This window comes from Aythya marila (assembly GCF_965140915.1).
Source record: "Aythya marila genome assembly, chromosome: 29".
Classification (NCBI taxonomy): domain Eukaryota; kingdom Metazoa; phylum Chordata; class Aves; order Anseriformes; family Anatidae; genus Aythya; species Aythya marila.
This window is the reverse complement of record NC_139070.1, coordinates 2,264,034-2,288,136: the sequence shown is the minus strand read 5'-3', so window position 1 is coordinate 2,288,136 and position 24,103 is coordinate 2,264,034. Positions and strand designations below refer to the sequence as shown.

Here is a 24,103-nt window from a genome sequence, read left to right as displayed (position 1 = left end):
CCCCCAGGACCCCAAAACCGCTGCTGTGGCCTCGCTCCGTGCCTCAGTTTCCCCAGAGGAGGAGGAAGAAGAGGAGGAGGAAGAGGAGGAGGAGGAGGAGGGGGGGGCCTCTTCCTCCCCGGTGCACGCAGCCGGCGCGTGGGCTCCTCGTGCGCCGCTGCTCGCCGCTATTTTTACCCCTTCGCTGCTGCTCCACGGCTCCTCCGGCTCCCATTTTTGGTTTTTTTTCCCCTGGGGGGGGCCCAGGCGAAGGATTCGGGCCCTATAGGGATGGAGGGAGGTGGTTTGGGGGCCCCCCGTTCCGGGTCGCCCCGTAATTTGGGGTCTTCGGAGCGAGGGTCGGGGTTGTGGGGGGCAGCGGCTGAAGTCGGAGGTGGGGTGGGGGGGGCGCAGGATTGGGGATGGGGGTGCGGGATTAGGGTCAAGGGGGTGCGGGATTAGGGCTGGGATGAAATGGGCTGGGGACAGGGGGGTGCAGGTTTGGGGACAGGGGGGTGCAGGATTGGGGATGGGGGTGCAGAATTGGGGACAGGGGACAGGGGGTGCAGGATTGGGGAAATGGGGGTGCAGAATTGGGGATGGGATGTGCAGAAATGGGGACGGGGGGGCAGAATTGGGGATGGGGGTGCAGGATTTGGGACGGGGGTGAAGGATTGGGAACAGGGGGTGCAGGATTTGGGAAATGGGGGTGCAGGATTGGGGACGGGGGTGCAGGATTGGGGATGGGGGTGCAGGATTTGGGACGGGGGTGAAGGATTGGGAACAGGGGGTGCAGGATTTGGGAAATGGGAGTGCAGGATTGGGGACAGGATGCGCAGAAATGGGGAAGGGGGTGCAGGATTGGGGTCAGGGGGTGCAGAATTGGGGACGGGATGTACAGAATTGGGGACGGGGGGGTGCAGGATTTGGGATGGGGGGGCAGGACTGGGCACGGGGAACCGCAGCACCCGGGGCCTGCTCCTGCTCCTGCTCTCGCTGCCGGCAGCGCTGGGGCCGCGCTCCCCACGTGCCGCCCGCCGCAGCCCACCGCGCTCGCCCTTTCCCCAAATTGGCTTCGTTAATTGGGGGGGGGGGGGAGCTCCAGCACCGCCACCTTCCCAACCCGGATCACGGGGGGGGGGCCCGGGCCAGGAGTGACCTTGGCGAGCTCGCCGGGAGCGGAGCTAAAATTAAACGGAAAAGCGGAGAAGTTCAGCAGGTCTTGGCGGTGCCCCCCCCCCAAAAAAAAAAAAAACAACCTCGGAAAGGTCGGCGGGCGAATGTCAGCGCTCGGGCGGGCTGCCTGCTGCGAACCCAATCCCCCGGCAGGGTTTGGAGGGCTCGTGGGGGGGCCAAAATAAATCCAGCCTCCTGCTCACCCCGCGGCTCCTTTCCCAGATTGCGCCCAGGGCGAACCCGGATTTTTTTTTTGGGGGGGGGCAGAACCCCAAAAATCTCGCGTTGGCATCGCGACCCTGCCCGTTCACCCAAGGATTTTCGCCCCCCGGCCCTAGGATGAGCCCCCCCCTTTCGCCGTAGCCTTTGACCCAGTTTGCTGCAGGAGGCGACAAGGGGAAGGCAGCGACCGCAGCGCAGCCAAAATAGTCGGTGGGGACGGCGAGCGCCTTCCGGCAGCGCCGCCGAGCCAAGGCAGCTGCCGAACAAATAGTTTCCAGAGGAGCACATCGAGGACTAGAAAGTGAAAAAGGAAAAAAAAAAAAAAATAAAAAAAAATCGGAGCTGGCAGAGCCCCCCCCAAACCCGGCCGTAAACAAGTGACCTGGAAACCTGCGGCCCAGATCAAGTGACTCGGTTATTTGTTCTTTGGGAGGGGGGGGAAAATAATATATGGTGAAAAAAATAATAATAAATGGTTAAAAAAATGATAAATCGTAAAAAAAATAATAATAAATGGTTAAAAAAGAATAATAAATGGTAAAAAAAAAATAATAAATGGTAAAAAAAAAATAATAATAAATGGTAAAAAAATAATAATAAATGGTAAAAAAAAATAATAAATGGTTAAAAAAATGATAAATGGTAAAAAAAAAAAATGGTTAAAAAAAATAATAAATGGTAAAAAAAAATGCGGAGGCGAGGAGCTGAGCCCCGACCCCAAGGTGCTGGGGGGGTGCCGAGGGGCGCACCCCGGGCACATGGAGCAGCGAAGGCAGGACGAGGCGCCCCAAAATCGTTGGGGACCTCAAATCCCGGTGCCCAGAGCAGCCCCTCTGCACCCCGCTGAGGGTTTTGGGGTCGTCGCCGTCCCCCCCCCGGGGCTGCAGCTTGGCCGTGGTGGGGGCTGAGCCGCCTGGGACCTTTGGCCCAGTTGGAGCCACCGCGCAGCGGGGCCGGAGCCAACGCGGGCCCCGTGCCAGCAGCCGGGGCGAGCAGCCAGCTGCGGGGCTGCCGAGCGGCACCGGGAGGGGGGTGTGCATGGGGGGGGCTCTGCTCTGGGCCCCCCCACATTTATTTTGTCCCCTTGGGGCCTCGGCACGGCCCCAGCCCCGTTCCCTGCTCCCCGCGGTGCGCGCCGGGGAGCGCCTCTTGGGACCCCTTGGGACCCCCGTCGGTTCCTTCTGCTCGTCCCGGGGGGGGGGCACAGAGCCCCAAATCCCACAGCAGCCCCCGGGATGGGGGGGGGGGGGGGGGGGACATAGGGTGGGTGGCAGCGTGCGGGACGGACACGGGGACGGACAGACAGAGGGACAGCACTCCAGCCCTCGGGGTGGCACCAGGGGACGAGAGACCCCCAACCCCCTGCCTTGTGCGCGGGGTCCCCCTTGGCAGCGCGCAGAGGGGCTTCGAGCCCTTTTTTTTCCAAAAATAGCTAAATTTAGCCCAATTTAGCCACGGTTGAGCCGCTCCCCGTGCCGGCAGCAGTGTCCCGTTGCAGGGGGCTCGGTGTCGAGTCCTTGTAGGGCGCAGCGGTGGCTCGCCCCCAGCTCGGCGGCGCACGGCGGTAAACAGCTCGCTGGAAAAATCCCTGCCTGGGGAGGGACAGCGGGGCAGGGAGGGGGGGGCAAATAAATCCCCCCCCCAACCTCCCCCTGGAAATGGGGCCAATGTGGGGCTGGGGGTGATGTGGGGCTGAGACCCGACCCCATAGCCCCCCAGGTGCGCCGGGGCACGGTGCCACTCGCTGCGGCGCACGGCCCCCCCCCCCAGCCAAAGTGTTGTTTTTCTGTTTTTCTTTCTTTCTTTTTTTTTTTTTTTTTTTTTTTTTTTCCTCCCCTCCCCTCTTTTATGGCCCGAATTGGTTTTTATCGGGGCCATAAAGCGGGGCGTGGGGGCACAGATGTGCTGAGGCTGCAGCTCCGGGGCTCGGCTGGCACCCAAAGGGGGCTGGCAGTGGCCCCGGTGAGGTGGCCACCGGCCCCGCCTGGCAGCGTGCCCCGCGCCCTTCCCCGCACGGCGCAGTGGGACGACACCAAAAAGATAAAAAATAAAGAAAACAACCCAAAAAAACCACCCCCACCTTTGTTTATTGTAGGGTCTCGGCTTTTCCTGTTGCTCCTGAGTGGGGCAGATCCACGCCAGGGGCTGGGGCAGATCCCAAAAAAGGGGGTCTGGGGGTGCCTCCCCCGGTGGGTGCGCAGCGCTGTGGGGTTATTTTGGGGGGGGGGTCTCAGCTCGCAGGGCAGCCCCCCAGGACCCCCAGCTGGCTGCGGCCCCCACCCCATAAAGATTTTCCTGTCCCTACTTGGGCCGGAGCCGGGTTCCCCCTTCACCTGCTTGGAGGGCAGCCCGGCCCCGCGGCGGTGCCAGCCGGGCACGGGGACAGCGGTTTGGGGTCCCCCCCCCCAAAAAAAAAAAAAAAATCCCCTCCCTAATGGGGCATCAACCCACAAAGGGAAACTGAGGCACGGGTGGGGGCGAAGCTGAGGGCACCCTGAGCCTGGCACCCATGGGTGCGGGGGGGAGGCTGTGCCATGGGGGTCCCAGCACCCCAAAAACAGCCCCATAGTGAGGAGGGGGGGGACGGAGCTGCGGTTATGGGATGGGGCCGTGACGTCCTGGGGACAGGGGGTGCCCTGACGTCCCCCGGCCCCAGATGGACCCCATAAGATAAGCGCCGCGGGGCTGGGGCTGGGAGATAAACCCCGAGCGGTGCCGGGGGCTCCCCGACCCCAAATGCCTGGGCAGGCCCCAATAGGGGCTGGTTTGGGTCCAGAAATGGCAAATCCGGGCCCCGTTTGTCCCGGGGGAGGGTGTTTTTTTTGTGTGTGTGATTTTTGTTCGTGGGTAATAAAAAAAATAATAATAATTTGGGGAAAGGGGAAATGGTGAAACAGGGCTGGTGAAAAAAAGGGGGCTGAGCCCCTCGCTGCGCCACCGGTGACAGGGACTTGGGGTAAGGGATGGGGACGGGGCACGGGGACGGGGATGGGGCTTGGGGATAGGGACAGGGCTTGGGGTTGGGGATGGGGACAGGGCTTGGGGATAGGGACAGGGTTTGGGGTCGGGGATGGGGCTTGGGGACAGGACTTGGGGACAGGGAAATGGCTCTGTGATGGGGATGGGGGTTGGGGACGGGAATGGGGACAGGGCTCGGGGACAGGGACAGGGCTCAGGGACGGGGCTGGGGTTTGGGGACGGGGCTCAGGGATGGGGACGGGGCTATGGGATGGGGTTTGGGGATTGGGACACGGCTTGGGAACAGGGCTTGGGGTCAGGGACAGGGCTCGGGGACGGGGTTTGGGGTCAGGGATGGGGCTCAGGGACGGGGACAGGGCTATGGGACGGGGTCCGGGGATGGGGCCAGGGCTCGTCCTATGGGGCCGGGGCTTGTCCTATGGGGCCGTGCTGGCCTGGCACAGCCGGAGCCGCCGGCATCCAACTGATAAGGCCCCCCCGTGCCGCGCCGCGCCGGCTGCAGCGAGATAAGGACCAGCTATAGGGCCGGGGGGTGGGGGGGACACAAATAGGGGGACTTTGGGGGGGGGCTGCAGCGGGCAGGGCGGGGAAACTGAGGCACGGCGGTCTTGGTGCAGGGGGTCAGGGCGCTGCGGGGTGCTCGGGATGCCCACGGGGGTCCCGCAGCCGCCGCGCCCCCACCCCACAGCGAGGGAGGGGGCACCCGCGCCAAGTAGGGGACGGGGGGGGCCAAGGTCGGGGCTGTTTTTCCTCTCGAGGGATCCGGGCCCCGTTCCTGGAGCGCCGCAGGTAGCGTCACGCCGCCCCGTCAGATTTTCCGTCAACTTTCACCCACATCCCCCAAAAAAGGGCCGGGGGGGTACGTACGCGAGCCCCCGTTGCCACAATGGCCCCACGGTGATGGGGAGCGGGGATTTTTCCCACCCCATTGGGATCAGCGGCTCCCGCTCCGTGCCTCGGTTTCCCCTTCCCCACAAAGCGTTCGCCTCCTGGAGCTGCGTCCACCTCTACGGGGTTTTTTGTGGGGTCCCCGGTCCCACAGGGCTGGGATGCTCCTGCTGTAGGTATGGGGCAAGTTGCCAGGCTGAATTTGGGGTAAAATGAAGCGATTTTGAACCGAGCAGCGGGTTTTCCTCTCGCCACGCAGCAGGGCACCGAGAAAAGGCGGCTTTTGGCTGATCCAGCCCCAAAACCCACCTGGAGCAGGGCCGCGTGCTCTCAAGAAGGGGTTGTGTTCTTCAAGGTGCACCCATGGGTGCTGGAGGTGTGTGGGGCAGGGATGGGGACACGGGGACACCACCTCAGGGCCCGCAGGGGGCTTCAGGACGCCTCCACCCCACTCCCCCAAATCCCCCTCCGCACACCCCAAGTCAGAGACCTCACAACGACGTCACTTGGAGAAAACTTTATTAAAAATTTCGCCCCACAGGGGCTCGTAGAACGTCAGCAGTACAAAATATAAAGTTTTTTTTTCACTTCTTATCCCCCTCCCTCCCAAAAAAGAAAAACGATAGAAAATCAGCTGTACAAAGGAGTCAGCGGCCGCTCCATGCCCCTGCACCCCATAAGAGCTCGGCCCTATTGGGGCCATCCCCACCGAGGGGGCAACAGCGGCAAAAAAAAATTCACGGCCGGGTTTTGGTTTCGCCTTTTCCACACGAAGCAGCCCAACCTCAGCCGAGTCGGGGGCATTTTGGCACCAGGAGATGAAGTTTTGGGGCCGGGTTCGGCCACAATCGTCCTCCGCACGCTCGGGGTCTCCCTGACGCACACCCGAGGTGTCGCATCCATCGCGGGACGGCGTCGCCGGGTCCGAGGCATCGCGATGGTTTCCCAAAAACTGACAAACTGACCCCACTCCAAGTCCTTCCAGGCTGGCACCCGCCTCTCCTCCCCGAAAGATTTGGGACCGCGGTGTCCGAGGCACCGACACCTCCCGTGCACCACGCACCCGCCACAGCTTCTGCCCATTTTCCACGTGAGCACCTTGGTATTTGGTTTGGTTTTGTGGTTTTGTTTTTTTTTTTTTTTTTTTTGCTTTTTTTGGAAGACTTTGGCTGTGAACAAGGTCCCGAACAACCCCCGAGCCACAGGAGGGTTTTTTTCTCGTAGGCGCCGAGGCAGCCGGCACACGAGGGAACACACAAAACTCAAGACACTTCACCCCTTTTCCACGCTCGCCCCGGAGCCTCCCGGGGAGCTGTCGCGCCGCCGGGCGCCCTTCGTGCGGCCGCTCCTGCAGCGGGGCTCCCAGGAAGACGCCAGCCTGGGCGGCTGCCAGGTCCCACAGCAGGGTCAGAGTCCAAAAAAAGAGGAGCGGGAGAGCCATTTCCTCTCGGCACTCACTGCACGTTGTTGTTGGCGACGCAGGGATCCACCTAGGGAAGAAGCCAAGAGGCCGTTGAGATGCTTCCAGGCGCGTTGCTCAGCGTCCCGAAACCACGCCCGGCCCCCACCCCAAAACCCTCTGCTCCCCCAAATCCCCGCGGCCACCCCCGGGGGCTCACCTCGGTGTAGGTGGGCGGCGGCATGAACTTGAACTCGGGGGCGTACATGAAGATGGGGCTGTCGAAGCTGTCGGGGTCGTCGAGGAGAGGGGTGGTCGGGCTCTCCAGGCGGTGGTCTTCAGGCACGATGTCCAGGTAGCAAGGGGGTGCTGCAAAGCAAGGAGGGAAAGGGTGAGGATTGCCTCAAAACACCCCAAAAAGTGTCCGTGGTAGGTGTGGGGCACCCCAAAGAGCCCCCACTGTTGTTGCTGTGCCCCCCTCACCTTCTGGAGCATCCGGCAGGTTGAGGTCCACCCAGCTCATCTCGGAGCTGGTCTGGCTGGCCATGCTGGAGCTGCGGCTCCCGATGCCCGAGCGGCTGCCGATGACGAGGGGCAGCTCCAAAATGATCTTCTTGGAACCCGGGACGCTGACGTAGATCTGCAGGGACGAGCGAGGAGCGGGGTTAGGGGACGTAGAGACCAAGAGCAGCCCAAATTTACCCCCTTGCCGAGGAGCAAGGACGTGGAGTCAGCAGCCCCAGGCACTCACCTGCAGGAAATACTCCACGCGCAGGATGTTGCAGCCCAGGATGGAAGGCTTCAGCTTCTTGACTCGGATGGTTTTGCCCCGCCAAGACTCCGACATGCCCGAGATGATGTGGTTGCCCCGGACGCAGGAGAGCTTCTGGGTGAACACCTTGGTTTGCCCGTTGGCCAGGTAGGTGTGCTTGGCGACGATGGCTGCTTTGGGCACCACGATGCGGGAGCAGGTGTTCTCGAAGTCGGCGTTGATGCAAATCTCATCACCTGGGGAGGAAAAAACAGCTCCAATTTAGGACGGTCCGGCCTTTTCCCCTTGGGGTATGCCCGTTTGAGTCGCCACGCACTGGTTCAACACCCCCCGAGGCTCCCCCCAGCCTCATCCCACCACCCCTCGCTCCTCGAGGAGGCAGGCTCCTACCTTCACAGAAGCCCTTCCTGTCGATCTGGGCGCTGACTGACACGCGGCCATCAGGAATGAACATGCAGGACACCTTCTTCTCCTTCTTGGCAGCCACTGGGGACTGTGGAGAAAAGCAGAGGGTTAACTGGATGCAACCTGCCTGCTGCCCCCCCAGGCCAATTCACCTCCTCCCCCCACTTTGGGATCTCAGCTTCAAAATTCCCCGTGAGGCTCGAGTGTCTTGCAGGGAAACCAAGGCCCAACCGCCTTCACTTCACCTGCCCAGGTGCAGGGTTCAAGAAGTGACTAAGACTTCTTAGGAACTAAGCACTTAATCCAAGCTCAGCAACAAAGCCCATTAAGAGCGTCTTAATTAGAGGTCGGAGTGACCCCGCCTAAGCGCCTCTCCCCACACCCTCTGGCACCCAAACCTCCTGCAGGGTGGCAAGGCACAGCAGCACTCACCAGCAGCTCTGGGGTGTTCACATCAACGGGGTCCATGACCTCGAAGCATTTCTTTGTCTCCTGGGTGGGAAAGGACGGGCGCTCGAGGAAGGCCTTCACCCAGTAATCCACGCAGCCGTACTTCCCCTTGAAGCTTGTACCAAGAGGCCTGAGAAGACAAACACCTGTTAGGCACCTCTGAGGCAGGAACAGAGTTTTCCATAAAACTGCAGTTTGTTTTTTTCCTCAGAGACCACATTTGTGTGATACTTACCCCTGGGGAAGCTCGAATCCAAATTTGTACTCGTATTTGTTCCCAGGTCTCAGGATTACGGAACCATCCCCATCTGGGAAAAGAAGAGGGGAGCATTAAATGAAGCCCCGGGGCATTGTTCTTAAGCATTATCCCCTTTGTGCTTACCCATGCAGCGATCAAGCCAGACGCTGCATGAGCTCGAGCAGCATTAGCTGCTTGCTAAGAGCCTCCCACACCTGTCCCCGAACAACCACAGAACTCCATGTCCTCGCGAAGCGAGCAGCACTTTCACTTCCTCTTTCAACATCCGCAGCTGAGGCCACAAACACAATCTGCTTCAGTTCAGGCTGCCCTACCCCTCCCCACTGCCTCCCCCTTGCTTGCACTTTGGACGAGTATCCAACTCCAACTTCTTTCCTTGTTGTTTATCTCTGAGATTTCGCATCAGCCCAGGTGTATCTCCCGGGACGCTGCCAACTCCCTCTCTGCCTACCCTGGAGCCAGCCCAGGGAGGAGGCTGAGGGCAGGCAGGGGAAGTTCTCCGTGCCCTGGGAACTCCTCGCCTCTGGCACCGTCTGTGCGGGCCCCTCCCTGGCTACCTGTTGCAGGCACCAGGCTCAGCTCCCGCTGCCGTGCGACATCCAGCCCAAACCCATCTCATTCTGCCTGCTCCCAGTCACATCAACACCCAGCTCCTGCTTTTGTTCTGGGCTCCTGGCAGGGCACACAAACCCTCACCTTTCCCCTTTCCCAGCTGTGATGTCCCTACCCATTTCCTCATTTCTCCCAACTCCCAGCCACCACCCAACTTCCACTTTCACCCCTCAGCCCTCCCACCCCAAAACTCCCCCAAAACCCCCAACCAGGCCACCCCACCCCCAAGGGGGGGGCACAACCAAGCCACCCCACCAGGGACCCACGCCTCCACGTCCCCCTCTTTCCCAGCCCCGAGCCCTCACCTGTGGGCTGTTCCTCCAGGGTCAGGACGTCCTCAAAGCGCAGATATTCCATCTCCTGCCTGCACTGCTGGGAGCCCTTGGCCCAGTTGACTTTGGCCACCCCGCAGGCCAGCACCTTGACGGCGCTGACGCGAGTCACCTCGGCCACCTCCACCAGCACACGGCCGGCCACCTTCTCCCCACTACAATAAGCCTTCTCAGGCTCGCTGAAGGTCAGGAGGAAGGTCTTGACTTTCTTGAACATCACCATGGCTGAGGCAAGGGCAGGCGGACGGCTCCTGAGGAAGCAGCGAGCAGCGACGGCGGGCAAAAATACCTTTTTCTCCCTCGCGACGAGGAAAAAAGGCTATAAACCGCCCCGAAACAGGCTGGTTTCAGTCAGAAAAAGAAAAAAAAAAAGAAGGAGGGTTAACCCCTTTCTGCCCGCCGTAGAGCCGCTGCGTAGCTCCTCCGCCTCTCGCTGCCCTCAGCGCTCTGGCCGCGGCCCCCCACCCGCTCCCTTTTATAGCCTCCGCCCGCCCGCTTCCCCCCCCCCCGCGCCTGTTGATGCCAGGCGCTCCACGCTGAAGGCGCGTGGCCAGGCCGTGCTGCTCGCGTGATCAGCGCGCCCATTGGCCGCCGCCGCCTTGTTTACAAGCCGGCGGGCCAATCAGCGCGCCGCCTGCGGAGCGTGGACAGCGTGTGAAGGAGAGGCGAGCGTGTGCTCGGCTGGGGAAGGTGGGGGCGGGGGCGGGGAGTGGGGAGGAGTGACAGCGCGGCGGGCCAATGGGAAGTGCGGACGGGCGGCCGTGGGGGCCAATGGGGAGCGGGGAACGGGATGTTCTGTTCCCTGCTGTGAGGGCCGGGGGCGAGCCCCCCGCCCGCGGCCGGGCCCTGAGGTGTTTGGGGGGGGGGGCTGGGGGCGACCCCCGCCCGCTGGGGGCTTCCACAGCATTCCCCCTAAATCCCCCCTCAGTCACCTCCTGTGTCCCCTCAGCCCCCCACTGATGTCCCCCCCCCGCCCCCAAAACTGCCTTCTTTGTGGTAAAAAAGCACGGAATTGGGGGCTGGGGGCATCCCTCAGCCTCCCTCCATGGTTTTGGGGGGCCGTGAGGGGGCTCCCCTCATCCACTGCCATCTGCAGCCCCCAGAGGGTCTTGTGCCCCCCCAAACAGGGTCCTTTGCCCCTTCCAGTAGGGTCCTCTGCCCCCCAGCGGGGTCCTGTACCCCTCAACAGGGTCCCATACCCCTCAATAGGGTCTCATACCCCTCAATAGGGTTCCATACCCCTCAAAAGGGTCCCATACCCCTCAACAGGGTCCCATACCCCTCAATAGGGCCCTATGCCCCCTTCAGTAGGGTCCTGTGCCCCCCCCCAGTAGGGTCTAGTGCCCCACAAGAGGCCCCCGTACCCCTCAATAGGGTCTTGAACCCCCCCAGTAGGGTCCTGAACCCCCCTCAATAGTGTCCTGTGCCCCCTCCCTTCCTACCAGATTTGGGGTTCCCCCCCCACCCCTCCCTTTTGTGCGCCATCACCCTGCTAAAAGCAAACCGTGACGCCCCCCCCCCCCCTTTACCCCCCCCTACACTCCGGGTTCTTTCCAGCCGTCACCCCGGGGTGTCAGCGCCGGCGGCACGCGGCTGAGATCACCGGGCCTCGGCGTCACCGCGGCTCATCACACAACCCCGGGAGGGGGGCACACAACCCCGGGGGGGGCTCTTTTCTTATCAACAAGCCCCCCCACCACGAGCTGCCCCCCGCCTCCCACCCCTTTTTACCCCCCCCCAGCTCCTCAGCCCTGTTCCCCCACAGGGATTTGGGGCGCTGCCGTGGCCCCCTCTCACGACCCCCTCGCGTTTTCCTTCCTCAATTATTTTTGCCAAGCACATGTCCCCCCCCTCCTGACTTTTTCTTTTCCTTTTTTTCTTTTTTTTGGGGCTTTTTTCGCCGCTCTCCCCAAGCCCCACGATCCTCCTCAGCTCAGGAAGGGCAGCGCGGGGAGTGGAGGAAACGGCAGAACAATTTTTTCGGCGTCGCCCAAGCCTCCCCACCCTTAACGAGGAAAGGGATGGTGTTGGTTTTTTTTGTTTATTTTTTATTTTTTTTATATATATTTTTTTTCCTTTCAGGAATTGTCTCTTTTGTCCTTCGCCCCCGCTCACGTGGGCCTTGTTTGTCCGTGCCTTTCTGGCACACACACACACACACACACACACACACACACACGCCACCCTTTTGCTTTTCGCCTTCCCGGCTTCTGCTTCCCTCAGCATTAATTCACACCTGCGAGCATAAACTGAGAGGGCGACCGGATAAACTGATCGCCTGCCAAGCTGCGGGGCCGATCTCCCTGCTGCGAGGGAATTATTCCACGATTAGGGCCGTAACGAAGGGCCTGCACCTTTTCCTGCTGCCCCTGGCCAGCTCTCCCCGTTGCCTCCTTTGGCACGCTGGGGATCGAGGTGCTGGGTTAATGAGAATTGTGGATTTGCTCTCATTTGGCCCGATGAGCAGAGCTCTCTCGCCAGCCCTGCCAGCTTTGGGATACGCGATCCCGAAGCCCCCAGCTTGGTTCTGGGCCCAGCGTTCCCTTTTTTTCGTGCTTTCCCTCTCCGGTTTCCTCCGCAGCCCGTCTTCCAAGAAAGACATCTCCAGCCTGGCTGCAGCCGGACAGCAAAACGCATTCCAGCGATGTCAAAGGACAGTGAAGTCCCAAGCCAAAGAGCTTGCCAAAGATATGGTCCAAGGCACGTTCCAGCTCCTGTATCCCCTCCAAATTTGCTTTTAGCTGTCACTCAGCTCCTGCCCTTTGCTCCCCTGACCTCTATCCGGCTGGAAATGCCTCCCGGGTCCTCCTGCAGGAGGAGGGGAAGCTGCGATTTCCTCAGGATGAGCCTGGGTTCACGAGGTTTCGCACGCGAGCAGCACTCCGAGTTATGCACGGGGTTTGGAAATGGAGCTTCAGCTTGTAAACGAAAGCCCCAAAATGTCACGTCCCCTCAGAACGAGGGCATCAGAGGAGAGGCCAGTTTGATTTCTGGGCAGGGGACGGCCCTTGGGTGCTTCCTCGCTCCCCCCAGTGATTATTTTAAGGCTTTTGCCCCCTCTCAGCTCACTTCCCACTGGCAATGTGAGGCTTGGAGGATCCCCCCGGCCTCGATCGCTGCCACAGGGAAGGAGAAAAGCTGCAGGTGAGGCTGTGGCAACACGGATGGGTGAAGAGGGCGACCAGAGCCGTGTCCCCTCCTGCTGTACCCAGCCTGGGGCGAGGAGAGCTGCACGAGGAACTGAGTGTGCTGGGTGTAAGGCAGGTCGAAAGCAGCAGGGCTGGGCTGGAAACCAAGGCCCTAAAATGAGTCACGCGAAGCAGGGGCCGCTGAGTGGGTCACGGAGAAGGAATTCAGCGAGGCAGAAACCGGGCAGTGCGACTCAGCAGCTCGCCCTTCTGCTTTCGGTGCCGGGCTCCGCGATGGCCACGCCGTGCTGGAAACTGCTCTCCTGCCAAGCCCTGAGAAATAAAACCTTTATTTCCTGGTGTGGGCTATCGGGAGCCACGACCCGGGGTCGCCAGGACAAGCCGGGCTCCTCTTGGTGCAGCGTCCTCTGCCCCGTCTACCCCAACGCCCCGCAGCCGGTGGCCGGGGCTGGAGCCTGGTGCCGAGCTCCCCGGAGCTCCTCGCTGTCGTTTTCTGCCTTTTTCCCCATATATGGTGACTTCCAGCACGTTCAGGGCAGGGAGGAGGGAAGAGAGGGACGCGAAGGGATTCACAACAGGCCCAAGAGAAGGGACAGAGTGTGCCTGTTCTGCGGACGGGAACGGGAGCCGGGGCGGAAGAGGCATTTCCTTTGGCAGCGCTGTTTGCGTGCGGGGAGCAGCGCCTAGAAAATCCCACCCCGATCCTATCGGGGCCGTGTGGCTGGAAAATTAGGGGTCTGGGGGACCCGTGGGGCTGCTGGCAGGACACCGCTGCCCTGCTCGGATCCGCTGGTGTTCGGCTGTGGCCGCATCCAGAGCACCGCAGCGATTCGGCTGGGTTCAGGAGCAGGAAAGCTGAGGCAGAGAAGCAAGGGGAGTGTTTCCATCCGTGCTTTTGAACAAAAATCAGCAGTTTTGGTTGCGGTGCCTGGCTTGGGGCAGGGGCCACAACACCGCTGGGTCTCCGGAGGTGTTTGGGGTTGAGTTGTCCCTTGGTGAAATGGGCTGGAAAGCTCTCAGGGCACGTCCCACAGATCCCCAGTACCCAAATCAGGTTTTTTGCTGCTTCCATCCGCAGCAAGGGCCTGGCTTTCCTCTGCCTTCAATGAGAGGCACTGTGCAGGCTGCTCTGTGCACGCACAGCACGGACCTGAGCCCCTTCTCCCCTTCCCAACCCCTGCTGAACAGGGAAGAGTCCTCGCAAGGCGTGAGCGTGAGGATTTTTCCCCCTAGGGCCCAGATTCCCAGCTCCTGCCAGGAACACGACGTGAAAGCTCTCCCTAACAGATGGTTCTTTGCTGCGACGGGATTTCTTCACCTCCTTTCTGGCCAGATTGTGTTTTTGCAACAGAGAAGGGGGGGGGGGGAAAAAGCCGGAGCTGCGAGTCAACAGCCTGTGACAGACCGGGCTCGGTCATCCACAAACAAGGAGGAATTTGACTTCTGGAGCTTGGGAAGTCCCGTGTCTCTCATCTGCCCTGCGCAGGAGGCTTTGCTTGCATCAGCTGCCTCCCTGTTCGGTCTGGGCTCTGCTCTGACACCCCAGTCCTGCTCTTTGCAAAAGCAAAGCCAGCCCTGGGCTCTGCAAACCAACCCACCGCGACCTCTTTGCCTCTGGTGGCAGCCAAAATTTAAATCTGTTGTTGTTAAGAGAGGAAGAAGTGTTGGAAAGCAAAAGTTTTCTTGAGCCCCCATCCCTGCTCCATCTGGGTATCCCTTGGAAGGGCCCAACGGAGGTTGTGGACGATGGAAACAGCGAAGAAATAAGGAATATTCCTAACTTTTCCACAGCCAAAGCTCTTCTCGGGCTGCCACCGCTTGGGTTTGTGCCTGGGGTCGAGGGGACGGCTGCTGGAGACGCTCACCCTGCACGTAAAGCTCCCCCAATCTGAAAGATTTCGGACCTCGTTCAGCAGAAACCAAATCTCTGGCGGAAGGACCGAGCACCTTTCGGGGAGCCTTTGGTGGTGCTTGGGGCGAGGGCTGCCACCCACGGGCTGCTGCTCTCCCTGCAGGCTCCGTCCCCTTGCTCCTCATCCCTGGGATGCTGCGGACATCTAGAGGGCTTTCCAGGAACGGCACGGGCTGGTGCCAGGGGTTGAATTCCTCCATCCCCATCCTTACAGGGTCGCTTTTGGGGTTCACGGAGGTGCCAGGCTGCCCGCATCGCTCCGTCCCCCCCCCTGCTCGGTCCTAGGCGCACGTCTGGATGCGCTTCTGTGCATCTGCTGCCCAAATGCCGCTGGCTGCTTCCTTCTTTTGATTAGATTCGAGGCTTTTTGTCTTGCCAAATGCCTGGAGAGCACCCGGCCAAGCCCTCACTGAACCGTGCCCGTGTCGCACGTTCCCACGCACGTTTCCTGCTGGTGCCACCGCTGAGGCTTTGGCCACCACGAACCCAACCCCAAATCTCACCCCAGGCTCTGGGGAGGACGTTTGCTCCTGGCCTCAGCATCTCGCTAACAAAACGTGCCACGGCGTGGCGTGAAATGCACCCCTCAAAGCTGTGTTTGGGCAGCTTTTAGACCGCTGTTACCGTTCTGAAGACCTACGCCTGGTCTGGAGAGCTCTGGTTTGAAGGCTGGTGGCTCGGCAGCTCCGACGTGCACAACTTTGTGCCCTCGCTGGAGCACCAGGAGCTGGCCAAGCCGGCTGCCTCTGCTCACCGGGTCATTTACGGCGAGGGGAAAGCTGCTCATGAAGGTTCAGCTTTGGCTGCTACACCTCACGCCCCAAGAAAATGCCTTGGCATTTCCCTACCTGCTAGAACTCAGAGCCAGATGGGATTTAAGGGACATTCCCCCGCGACCCGGTGCTGTTGACAAGTGTGTACAAGGTCAGGCAAACCCCAGGTCGGATTTAGACTGGGAATTCCCTTGCTGCAACCGCTCAGGTTGGGCATCTGCATGCAGAATGGCCAAAACCGGGCTCGCTTGTGAAAACGCTGGCCGGTGTCGCCGGGGTCTTTTTTAGCAGGTGACATATGCTAGGAAACCGAGGGCTCGATCCAAAGCCTGCTGACGTCAATGGAAATACTCCTGTCGACATCAATGGGCCTTGGATCCGCGCCTACGTTCCAGTTCTTTATTTCAGCCTGCAATCTGTCAGGGGTGGAAAGGGCTCCCTTCTCCCCGCAGCCTTCAGCACGTCTTCGAGAGGTCTTCCTTCCCCCAAAATCGTTACGCTTCGGATGCAGAGCAGGGAACAATCCTGGGAGTGGGCTCCAGCCCGTTCAGCACCGTGCCCGCCTGGCTCCCCGCCGGGCTGCGGCTCCGATTTAGGCACCAGCACCATGTGTGGGAGGTGGTGGCCGTGGCTTTGGTCGTGGCCCCAACCAGCACCGGAGCTGGGGACCCCGGGGAGATGCCCAGGGCAGCCCAGCTTGCCTTTTCCAGCGAGCTCTGCCCAAAACCCTCTCTTTTCACGGGTTTCGGGGTTTGTCTGGGGGGTGACGTGGAGATGCCCTTAATGCACCAGACACGGGGAACTCCGGTTTTCTTTCCAATGGGATCGGTGCCTTTGGAGCCCAGCTCATGGCTCCTTTTCCCTCTGGGAAGTCAGTGAGCGGGTTGGGAGGCACGAGCCCCAGCCCCAGCCCTCCTGCCAGGCTCCGGGTTGGGACAGAGCCCAGACACCCAGGGCACGTGTGGGGTCATCCCGATTGCCTTCGCATCGCTGGGGGGGTCCTGGGGGCTCTCCTGTCCCCAATACACAGTCTTGGAGGTACCACGAGGCCTGGGGAGTGAGGGGCCATGGGGCAGCGAGACCCTCAGCTCTCCATCAGGGATGACAGCCTCTCCCCATGCGCGCTTGGTGTCACCAAAGAGCCCCCGTTTCACCCCGTGGCTCCCTCGTTTCGCTGCCTAAAGTTCTGCACGGAGCTCGGGGACTATTCATGCTGTGGGCTGGTCGGGGCTGCTGAGGGTTTTGTCCCTTTGGGGGATCATTGCCACCACCCCGGGGACCCGTGACGTGGTGGAGAGGGGCGGCGAGGCAGGCTGGCTGCTCTCCTGCCTCGGCGCGGGTTTATATAAACCACAAAATGCTCCAGAGTAAAAGGAGCAGTGGGTGGAAGGCGAGATATTATTATCTTCACCTGCTGCTGCCGACCAAAAGAAATGAGACGGATGACAGGAAATGAGGACTTCAAAAATAGACACCTTTAATGTCAAAACGCTCAGGGATTAGCGAGAGCGGCGCACAAGGAACAGAGAAACTCTCACGCTAGTCACCGTGTGCCTCGAGACTGTGGTGGAGGAGGAAATCCTGCTGCTAGGGCTAAGAAACATCCCTGCATTCACTGGCTGGTGGAAGAGGCAGAGGTAAAAAAAAAAAAAAAATGGACCAAAGAAGCTGGGGGTGCACCGAAATGTGACTTGCAAAACCTCGCTTTCTGCATCCCCCCTCACCTGGTGATTTCCAGTTCTCCTTCCCCAGCCCAAATCCTGCCCACGGCTGTGAGGTTGGGGCTTTGCAAGGCACTCGTGGCTCCGTGGGACGGGGATGGCAAAGGTTTAATGAGTCCTCTTCGTTTAAAAAAAAAAAAAAAAAAAAAAAGCATATGGAAAATATCTCTTAACTTATAGAACTCTGCTTTACTTAAAACCTCTTAAATATATTAAACATCTAATTTGGCCTCACCTCCGTGTTTATATACATCTGCTCATAGCTCCCCTGCCCACCAGTACATCCGCAGGGCTTTTTGCCAGCTCGGTGTCTTTGTTATCAGTTCTCTTTCACAAGTCAAACCTGAAGTCTTGGCTAGACATGAGCTGGGCTGCGACGGTAACAGAGAGAGCTGGGCCCAAAGGAGAGGAATGCCGAGTGGTATTTTTTTCTCACTGAAACTCAACACTGGTCCAAAGTCCAGAACTTGCTATATTGAGTCCTAGACAGGTGCCAAGACAACAAAGAAAAATAGCAACAGGAGCTTGAAATGGTGCAGACCTGAGGCTCTGCAACCGCAGAGGGCTGGGAATCAGTGGCACCAGCCCGGAGAAAGGAGGGCTCCGTACAGCAGGGTCAAATCCAGCTCTTGTGGAAAAAAAACAACCCCCAGAGCTCGGTCATATCACTCTGATAACCGTCTGATTGCCTTGCTCCACGTGACTTCAGCAGCTGCGGTGTCGAGGGGCCCCAAATCCACCTGAAGACATTTTTTGACTGGGAGAAACCGGGATCTGGGCTTTGTTACTGCTGAACCTGTGCGGTCCCTGAGCTGATGCTGGCTGTAGTAGTGCTGGAAGGGCTGCGGAAAGCAGGCTCACGGGGAGGACCGGTGTCTTGCCAGGGTCAAACCCAAACCCCGTTCTCAAACCCAAAGGCTTTGAGGGGCAGAGGCTGTCCGAGCACGCCTGCACCCTGCCTGTTTCTCCTTCTTTGGTACAGCCGTGATATCCTCACCTTTAGGAAAACCCACACCAGGATCCAACATAAAAAACGGGAGAGCAGCAAGGCTCAGCCGGTGCCATGCGTGCAGGAGCAGCGGAGACAAACTGGAGTCTCAGCGACTTCTGTCTCTGGCGCTCCCCTCTCCAAAGGTCTGGGGCTCCGGTTCCTCCTCGCTGCAGATCTACTTGATCCGAGACGAGGCATCTCTCTTGATCTGCCAGGCATGGCCCTTGAGTCAGCAGCGCTCTCGTCTTACCCCTGCTCTGTACGCCGTGCCAGCGGGACTTAAAAGTGTGACTGCAGAGCCCAAAGGCTAGTGGTGAGGATGAGGAGGAGGAGGAAGGAAGGAGAGGCGTGCGGGCAGCCCGCCCCGGCCTGGAAGATGTGCAGCTTCTCAGCATCGGGCAGGAAGACCCTGGCATCCTCCAGGGCTCCGTGGGCCGCCATGGTGAAGTTGGCATCCCCGGAGGTCACCACGTCGAAGACGCAGGACTGGAAGTAGACGTCCTCCACCGGCAGCATCTCCTTGCAGAGCGCCCGGGCCTCCTCGGCCGCCCCCCGGCCTCGAGAGCAGCACTCGCTGCGGGAGATGCGTTGGCTGCGGGGGCAGCCCCCCACGCAGAGCTGCAGGTCCTGCTCCTCCGTGAAGGCGCGTGCCACCTCCTCGGCCGCCCGGATGGAGAAGGAGAGCTGGCGGCCGGCCTGGCGGACGGCGATGGTGGTGCCGATGTACTGGGCCCGGATCTCCACGTGCCGCCCGGGGCTGAGCTCCCGGATGGCCAAGCTGCCGCCTCCCGGCCTCTCGCCGCCGTTCACCGAGCCGTCCTCGAAGGCCGCGGGCAGGTTGCCGATCTCGGCCTGGTAGACCTTCTGGTCGATGCACTCCTTCATGTTCTTGAAGATGATGGTGAGCTGCGGAGAGCACAGCGAGGGGTGGGGGGGGTTGGTGGGGCAACGCAGATCCCACCCGTCTTGCCCCCCGCCAGCTCGCCCACACCCCCACGGTCCTTTCAGGAAGCAATTTCCTTCCTTGATGCCATTTAATCAGCTACAAAGCAAGGAGGAGCCAAGCCTGGACGGAGCGCCCAGCGGCACCCCGCACACCCCCCCAATAACCCATCCCTGGGCTGCGATGGGAGCACTCCCTGCTCCCCAAAAGACCTTCACCCCTCTCGTTCTGAGCACATTAATGCCCGATCCCACAAGGGTTTAGCTGCCACTGCCCTCCCCAGCCCTTTTATCGGGGCAGGGAGCGCCCCACACCCCAAAGCACCCCAAAGCACCCCAAAGGTGAGGTTTTTTTTTTTGCCAAGCCCTAAGGCGCCGGCGTTACCTTGCTCGTGACCGTAGCGTTGGAGCCCTTGGCCACCGGGGCGCTGGTGGCTTGCACGAACAAATAATCATTGTCCAAGAGGGGCCAGGAGCCCTCCACCCGGCAAGTGTGGAAGTCGTCGTGGAAGGTACGGATGTGGGGGTCCCCGAAAGCCGCGCAGTGCTGGTAGCTGGGGGGCCGGCCGTGCTTGTAGAGGAAACTCTTCTCGTAGTCGCAGATATCCAGAGACTCGAAGCCCTGGTGGTTGGGAGCCGGGGGCCGGGGCCGGGGAGGGGACGTGGGGCCCTCTTTGGAGCAGTTGTTCTGGATCATCAGGTCCTCGATGCCGTGGACGGCGGAGTGGAAGGCCAGGTCGCCCCGGCACGTGCGAGCCGTCTTGCGGGTGCAGTGGGAGTAGGAGCGGAGGGCGTTGCAGTACGCCGCCGTCCTGCCGGAGCCCCGCAGGTTGAGGGTGGCGGCCACGTACTCGGAGTTGCAGCGCAGGATCTTGCACTGGGAAGAAACTGGGAGAGAAGGGACGGGGACGACGACGGCCCGGGGAGTCCCAGCAGAGCTGCGGCGGCGGGGAAGGGGCAGCCCCCACCGCCTCCCCGCCGCCGTCCCACAACGGGAGCGCCTGCAATTAGTGAGCTCGGCGGCCGGTTTAAGCCACCGGAGGGAATGAACTCGGGGTTGCCAGCTGCAGAAACGGGCTGGGACCAGTGCAAAGAGGGACGGGGCTGAGGGGCTGTGCTGGGGCAGCTGGGACGTGAGATTGTACCCGGGGCACGAGCGCGGCCGCGAGCCAGCGCTGCCGTTGCGACCGTGACCCCGGGACGTGGCTCAGACGGAGATTCTTCGCCCCGGGGCTTTGCCAGGGGACAAATGGGAATTTCTGAGCTGGGAAACCCCCCTCGTCCCATTTCAGCCTTGGCCAGGCTGGGCAATCAGTCTTTTGTGATGGGCCGGACTGCACCAAGGACGTCCTGCCACCCGGGCTTCTTCCCTCCGCGCTGCCACCGCTCCGGGAGGGCTAACGAGCTCATCCCAGTGGGCACCAATTAAGCTCATTAAGCAGAGGGGTTATAAGGGAGAGCAGAGCTCTGGAGGGCTCCCAGGGGCATCCCCCTGCTGCCCACCCTATAACCGTGGAGGGACGAGGGCGCTCGGTGCCTGGGACCCCAAGGAGGACCCCAAGGAGGACCCCAAGGAGGACCCCAAGGAGGACCCCAAGGAGGACCCCAAGGAGGACCCCAAGGAGAGGCTTTTTGGCTCGCTCCAGTCCTCTCCTGGGGGCTCTGCAGTGGGGCTGCCCCCAAACCCTGGGGGCTGCAGCTCCTGCTGGCGTCCCCACCACGGACGGGGCTTTGGCACCGCTCTGCCCGTGCCCGGGCAGCTCCTTACCATGCCTGCAGAAGAAGAGGAGGAGGAGGAAGAGCGCTGGGAGGAAGAAGCCGGGGCTCTCCAGCTGCCCGGGGCTCTTACGGCAGGCAGCTTTCCCCATTCCAATCCATGCAGAGCCTGGGGGGTCGCTCACCCGCTGGCTGCCCCCTGCTGCATCCGGCAGCCCCCCTGCGAGCAGAGAGAGGTGGGATGGGAGAGCTGCAGCAGAAAGTGCCCGGGGCTGCAGGTACAGAGCCACCAGCTGCAAAAACGCAGCCCTGCAGGGCTCGGCTGCACCGCTACCTCCTGGGGAAGGCGAAATTTGGGGCAAAATCCCAGCGGGTTTGGTTTCTTTTAGCTGTTTTCAACCACTGCAGCTCGGGGATGCTTCCTGGCATAGGCAGGAGCGGCCGATGCATGCGGAGAGGACCCGCGCTGCCCTACACGGTGGGTACAGCGTGGGCTGCTCCATCCTTCTGGCAGCCCCAGCGGGCGTGGGGCAGCGAAAACCCAAGCTCTGGAGCGCAGCATCCCAGGGCTTAGGAGCTGAAAAGCCAAATTCTTAGCGTGGCCACCGTGAAGCCCGCAGCCAGCACCGCCGGGTGCCACCAGCACCTCCTGCTCCACCCAAAAACCTCCCCCCTGCGGCCAGCACGTGGCTGCTCCCCCTCTGAGCCCCCAGCGCTGGCTCTGGGTGCAGGAGGCTCGAGCTGGCCCAAGGGCGATGCGAGGAGCACGTCGCCACTCGCTGCACGTGGCCGGGGTCCAGCAGCTGGGGACCTGAGCCCTTGGGGGCTCAGTTAGCAGCTGGTTGTTAATCAGCCTTTTGCAAACGTCCTTTTGAAGGTCCCGCACGCGAAATCTGTGTTTTTCCCCCCTTCCTCTTCAGCTGTGTGCCGTGCCAGAGGCTGCTGCCCGCGGCGATGTGCCCTGGGCAGCCCCAGGAGCGCGTCCTGCCGGCGCCGCGACTGCTGGCAAGCGCAAGCCGCACGCGGGAGGGAGAAGAGCCTGAAGCCGCATCTTTTTTTTTGCAAAAAATTAAGTAAAGAAATACATAAAGGCAGTCCTGCAGCGCTGTCTAGCACCTTCCAGCTCCCTTTGCTGTGGCTGCAGCCATCAAACAAACACCAGGAGCTGTACTGGCTGGCGCGGCGACGTAGCCGCGTGTTGGCAGCCCCCCCCCCTCCGTGTCCCTCTGCCAGCTGGATTCGTGGCAAACGGGGCAGGTGTCTGGAGCAAAAAACATGCCTCAAACCTGCTGGCGAGGCTCCGGCTGCCAGCTGCTCTCGGAGGGAGCGAAACTGCTCCCTGCGGCCAGGGGCATGGGGACAGAGGTCTTGGTGGCACAGCCAGGAGCTGGGCTCACGTTTGGCACGGGAGGCACTGGCTCTGCGTGTGCTCCGAGCCCAGAGTTTGGCCCCGGAGCTGCTCGAGCAGGCTGGGAGCTGCCACGCATCCCTCCTGGAGCTGGAGACTCCAACCCCTGGGGTTGGTGGCACGGAGGGGACGTGTCCCCGGTGCGGCGCTCGGCTGATAAGCGGCTGGTTAATGTGTAACGGGACGGCCTGGGGCACGGAGAGGCCCCACCGTGGGGTCTCCAGGCAGCGGGACCTTCCTTGGGATGTCCTGATCCCAAGGAGAAAGGCAGCAGCGGTGCCTGGAGACCCTCCTGGAGACCCTCCAGGAGCCCAAGGAGGTGCCTCGGTGGTCCCTGGACAATTCCTGGGGCAGCAAAAGGTGCTTGGACACCCCACTCCTCCCATGGGGTCCCTGCTCGTGGCACCCCGGGGCACCCCTGGGTGCCTGCACCAACTTCCTGCTGCCGGCACCCTCGTCCCTGCCCTTGCTTTGACGCAGCCCCGCTCACCTGCGTCGGCTTCCTCAGGACCCCCGGCCCTGGGGGGTCCTTCCCCGGTGGCCACCCGGGCTGCCTTGTCCTTGTCCTTGTCACCCAGCTCCTTGTCACCCACGTGCCAGCCTCCGTCCTCGGCACCTGCCTGGCCTCGCCGCCGGCTGAAAGCCGAGGTGCTGCTTCGGGGAGCAGACCCCGCTCCTCCTCTTCCTCGCTACCTTTGCTCCGGGCCTCTTCCCCCCCCCCCCCCCCCCCCCGGGGCAGGGGATGGGTGTCGAAATCGAGCCGCCTAAATTTAGCCAGGCGAAAACCCGGCCAAGAACAGCAAGCGCGGGGTGCGGAGGGAGAGGGTGCATGGCACGGGGGGACGGGGGCTGCTCGTGGCAGAACAAGCTGAAAGCTGCAGCCAGGCTCGTGTTTTAAGTGCCTCAGTCCACCTTCCTCGTGGGTTGCGGCTCGAGGAAGGGAAAACAAGGACTAAAGAGCAGCTTGGGTCCAAATCCCAGCTGGTGGTGCATCAGCAGCCACCGGAGGAGGGAGGCTTTGGGTGCCCGTTTATTTTTTGCCCCTGGACGCGCGGAGGCTTTGCAGCTCCCTTCCCTGCCCGGTGTTTATGTGCGGGGTCTGTTACCTGGTAACGAGGGATAACGGGAGAGCGGAAAAAATCTTGTTTAAAAAAATAACACCCCAATCCCAGCGCAGCCTCCCGAGGTCCGTGCTGGGCGCCCGGCATCCTCCCGTCTGCCTTCCCCCGCAGCGAGCCCCCGGCACCGACACGGAGCTGGGGAATCGGTTACACGCGGGGCGGGGGCCGGGCAGGTGGAAATTCCTCCGGGAACGGCAGCCGGGGCCATCTGGGCTGGGCGAGAGCCGCTCGGCATCCCACCCAGCCGCCTCGTTTGGCCGGGGGAGATTTCGTTTGGAGGATCCAGGCTGGGGCGTCCCGGCTGCTGCAGCCCCGAGGGGAGAAGCTAGGCGATGGGGCACCCCGGGACCGGGTGCTGGGGGTGCTGGGGAGGTGCTGGATCCTGAAATGAAGCCATCGGCTGCTTCAGCATCGTTGGGAGGAGGCAGCTCTCCGAGCTGGGGCTGCAGGCGTACGTTGGGTCGAGGAGGTTGGGAATTTCTCCCAGGCTGGCAGAGCGGCGCGGTGCCGAGCCAAAAGCAGCTGCCGTCAAACCTCTTCGGAAAGCCAGCTCCCCGCTTCCCACCAGAGGAATCAGCTGGAGGTTTGGGAGGTGCAAAACCCCGATCCCGCCAGCTGGGTCCCCAAATCCTGCCACCATGAGGCTGGGGAGCTGTCCAAAGAGAAGCTGGACTCGCCCCAACCCTCCTGTCCTGAAGGATGAGGGCTTCCCAAGCACTGGGAGTGGGGAAAGACCCTGGTTGTGGTGTGAAGCAGGCAGTGGGGGGCTTTCTCTGAGCATCACCCACGTGGACGCTCATCTGGGCAAGGCTGGAGGTCGAGCTGGTGCCATCACGGCTCAGCCCCAGCCCCAGCACCACGAGTTTGGCAAGGCTTTGGTATCGCAGGATGGTTTGG

At 61.5% G+C, this 24,103-nt stretch overlaps 2 protein-coding genes across 3 annotated transcripts; both read right to left on the bottom strand.

Moving 5' to 3' along the window:
- Positions 1–6,367: 6,367 nt before the first annotated feature.
- On the bottom strand, positions 6,368–9,910 carry TXNIP (thioredoxin interacting protein). Its single transcript, XM_082781120.1, has 8 exons — positions 9,447–9,910; positions 8,506–8,578; positions 8,253–8,400; positions 7,806–7,908; positions 7,395–7,651; positions 7,127–7,283; positions 6,864–7,012; positions 6,368–6,734 (listed from the first exon to the last, which is right to left on the bottom strand). Exons 1-8 carry the CDS (start codon positions 9,694–9,696, stop codon positions 6,699–6,701), a joined length of 1,173 nt encoding a protein of 390 aa, XP_082637246.1. The 5' UTR covers positions 9,697–9,910; the 3' UTR covers positions 6,368–6,698.
- Positions 9,911–16,760: 6,850 nt separating this feature from the next.
- Positions 16,761–22,753, bottom strand: HJV (hemojuvelin BMP co-receptor). Of its 2 annotated transcripts, XR_014319149.1 has the most exons (5): positions 22,576–22,708; positions 20,730–20,897; positions 19,347–19,849; positions 17,264–18,925; positions 16,761–17,148 (listed from the first exon to the last, which is right to left on the bottom strand). XR_014319149.1 is itself a non-coding variant. In XM_082780650.1 (4 exons), exons 2-4 carry the CDS (start codon positions 20,827–20,829, stop codon positions 18,299–18,301), a joined length of 1,230 nt encoding a protein of 409 aa, XP_082636776.1. In that variant the 5' UTR covers positions 20,830–20,897; positions 22,576–22,753; the 3' UTR covers positions 16,761–18,298. The 2 variants fall into 2 exon arrangements, 1 of the variants encoding a protein (XP_082636776.1); XM_082780650.1 differs by having other exon boundaries at positions 16,761–18,925; positions 22,576–22,753.
- Positions 22,754–24,103: the final 1,350 nt, after the last annotated feature.

Bases quoted from the DNA above. Each gene is read 5' to 3' on its own strand.
- TXNIP (XM_082781120.1), bottom strand. From the start codon at position 9,696: ATGGTGATGTTCAAGAAAGTCAAGACCTTCCTCCTGACCTTCAGCGAG. The intron at 8,579-9,446 runs GTGAGGGCTCGG...TTCTTTTCCCAG, and splicing joins CCTGGAGGAACAGCCCACAG to ATGGGGATGGTTCCGTAATC. The intron at 7,284-7,394 runs GTGAGTGCCTGG...TCGTCCCTGCAG, and splicing joins GCGTGGAGTATTTCCTGCAG to ATCTACGTCAGCGTCCCGGG.
- HJV (XM_082780650.1), bottom strand. From the start codon at position 20,829: ATGGGGAAAGCTGCCTGCCGTAAGAGCCCCGGGCAGCTGGAGAGCCCC. The intron at 19,850-20,729 runs GTAAGGAGCTGC...CTTCTCTCCCAG, and splicing joins CCTCTTCTTCTGCAGGCATG to TTTCTTCCCAGTGCAAGATC. The intron at 18,926-19,346 runs GTAACGCCGGCG...TGCTCTCCGCAG, and splicing joins ACGCTACGGTCACGAGCAAG to CTCACCATCATCTTCAAGAA.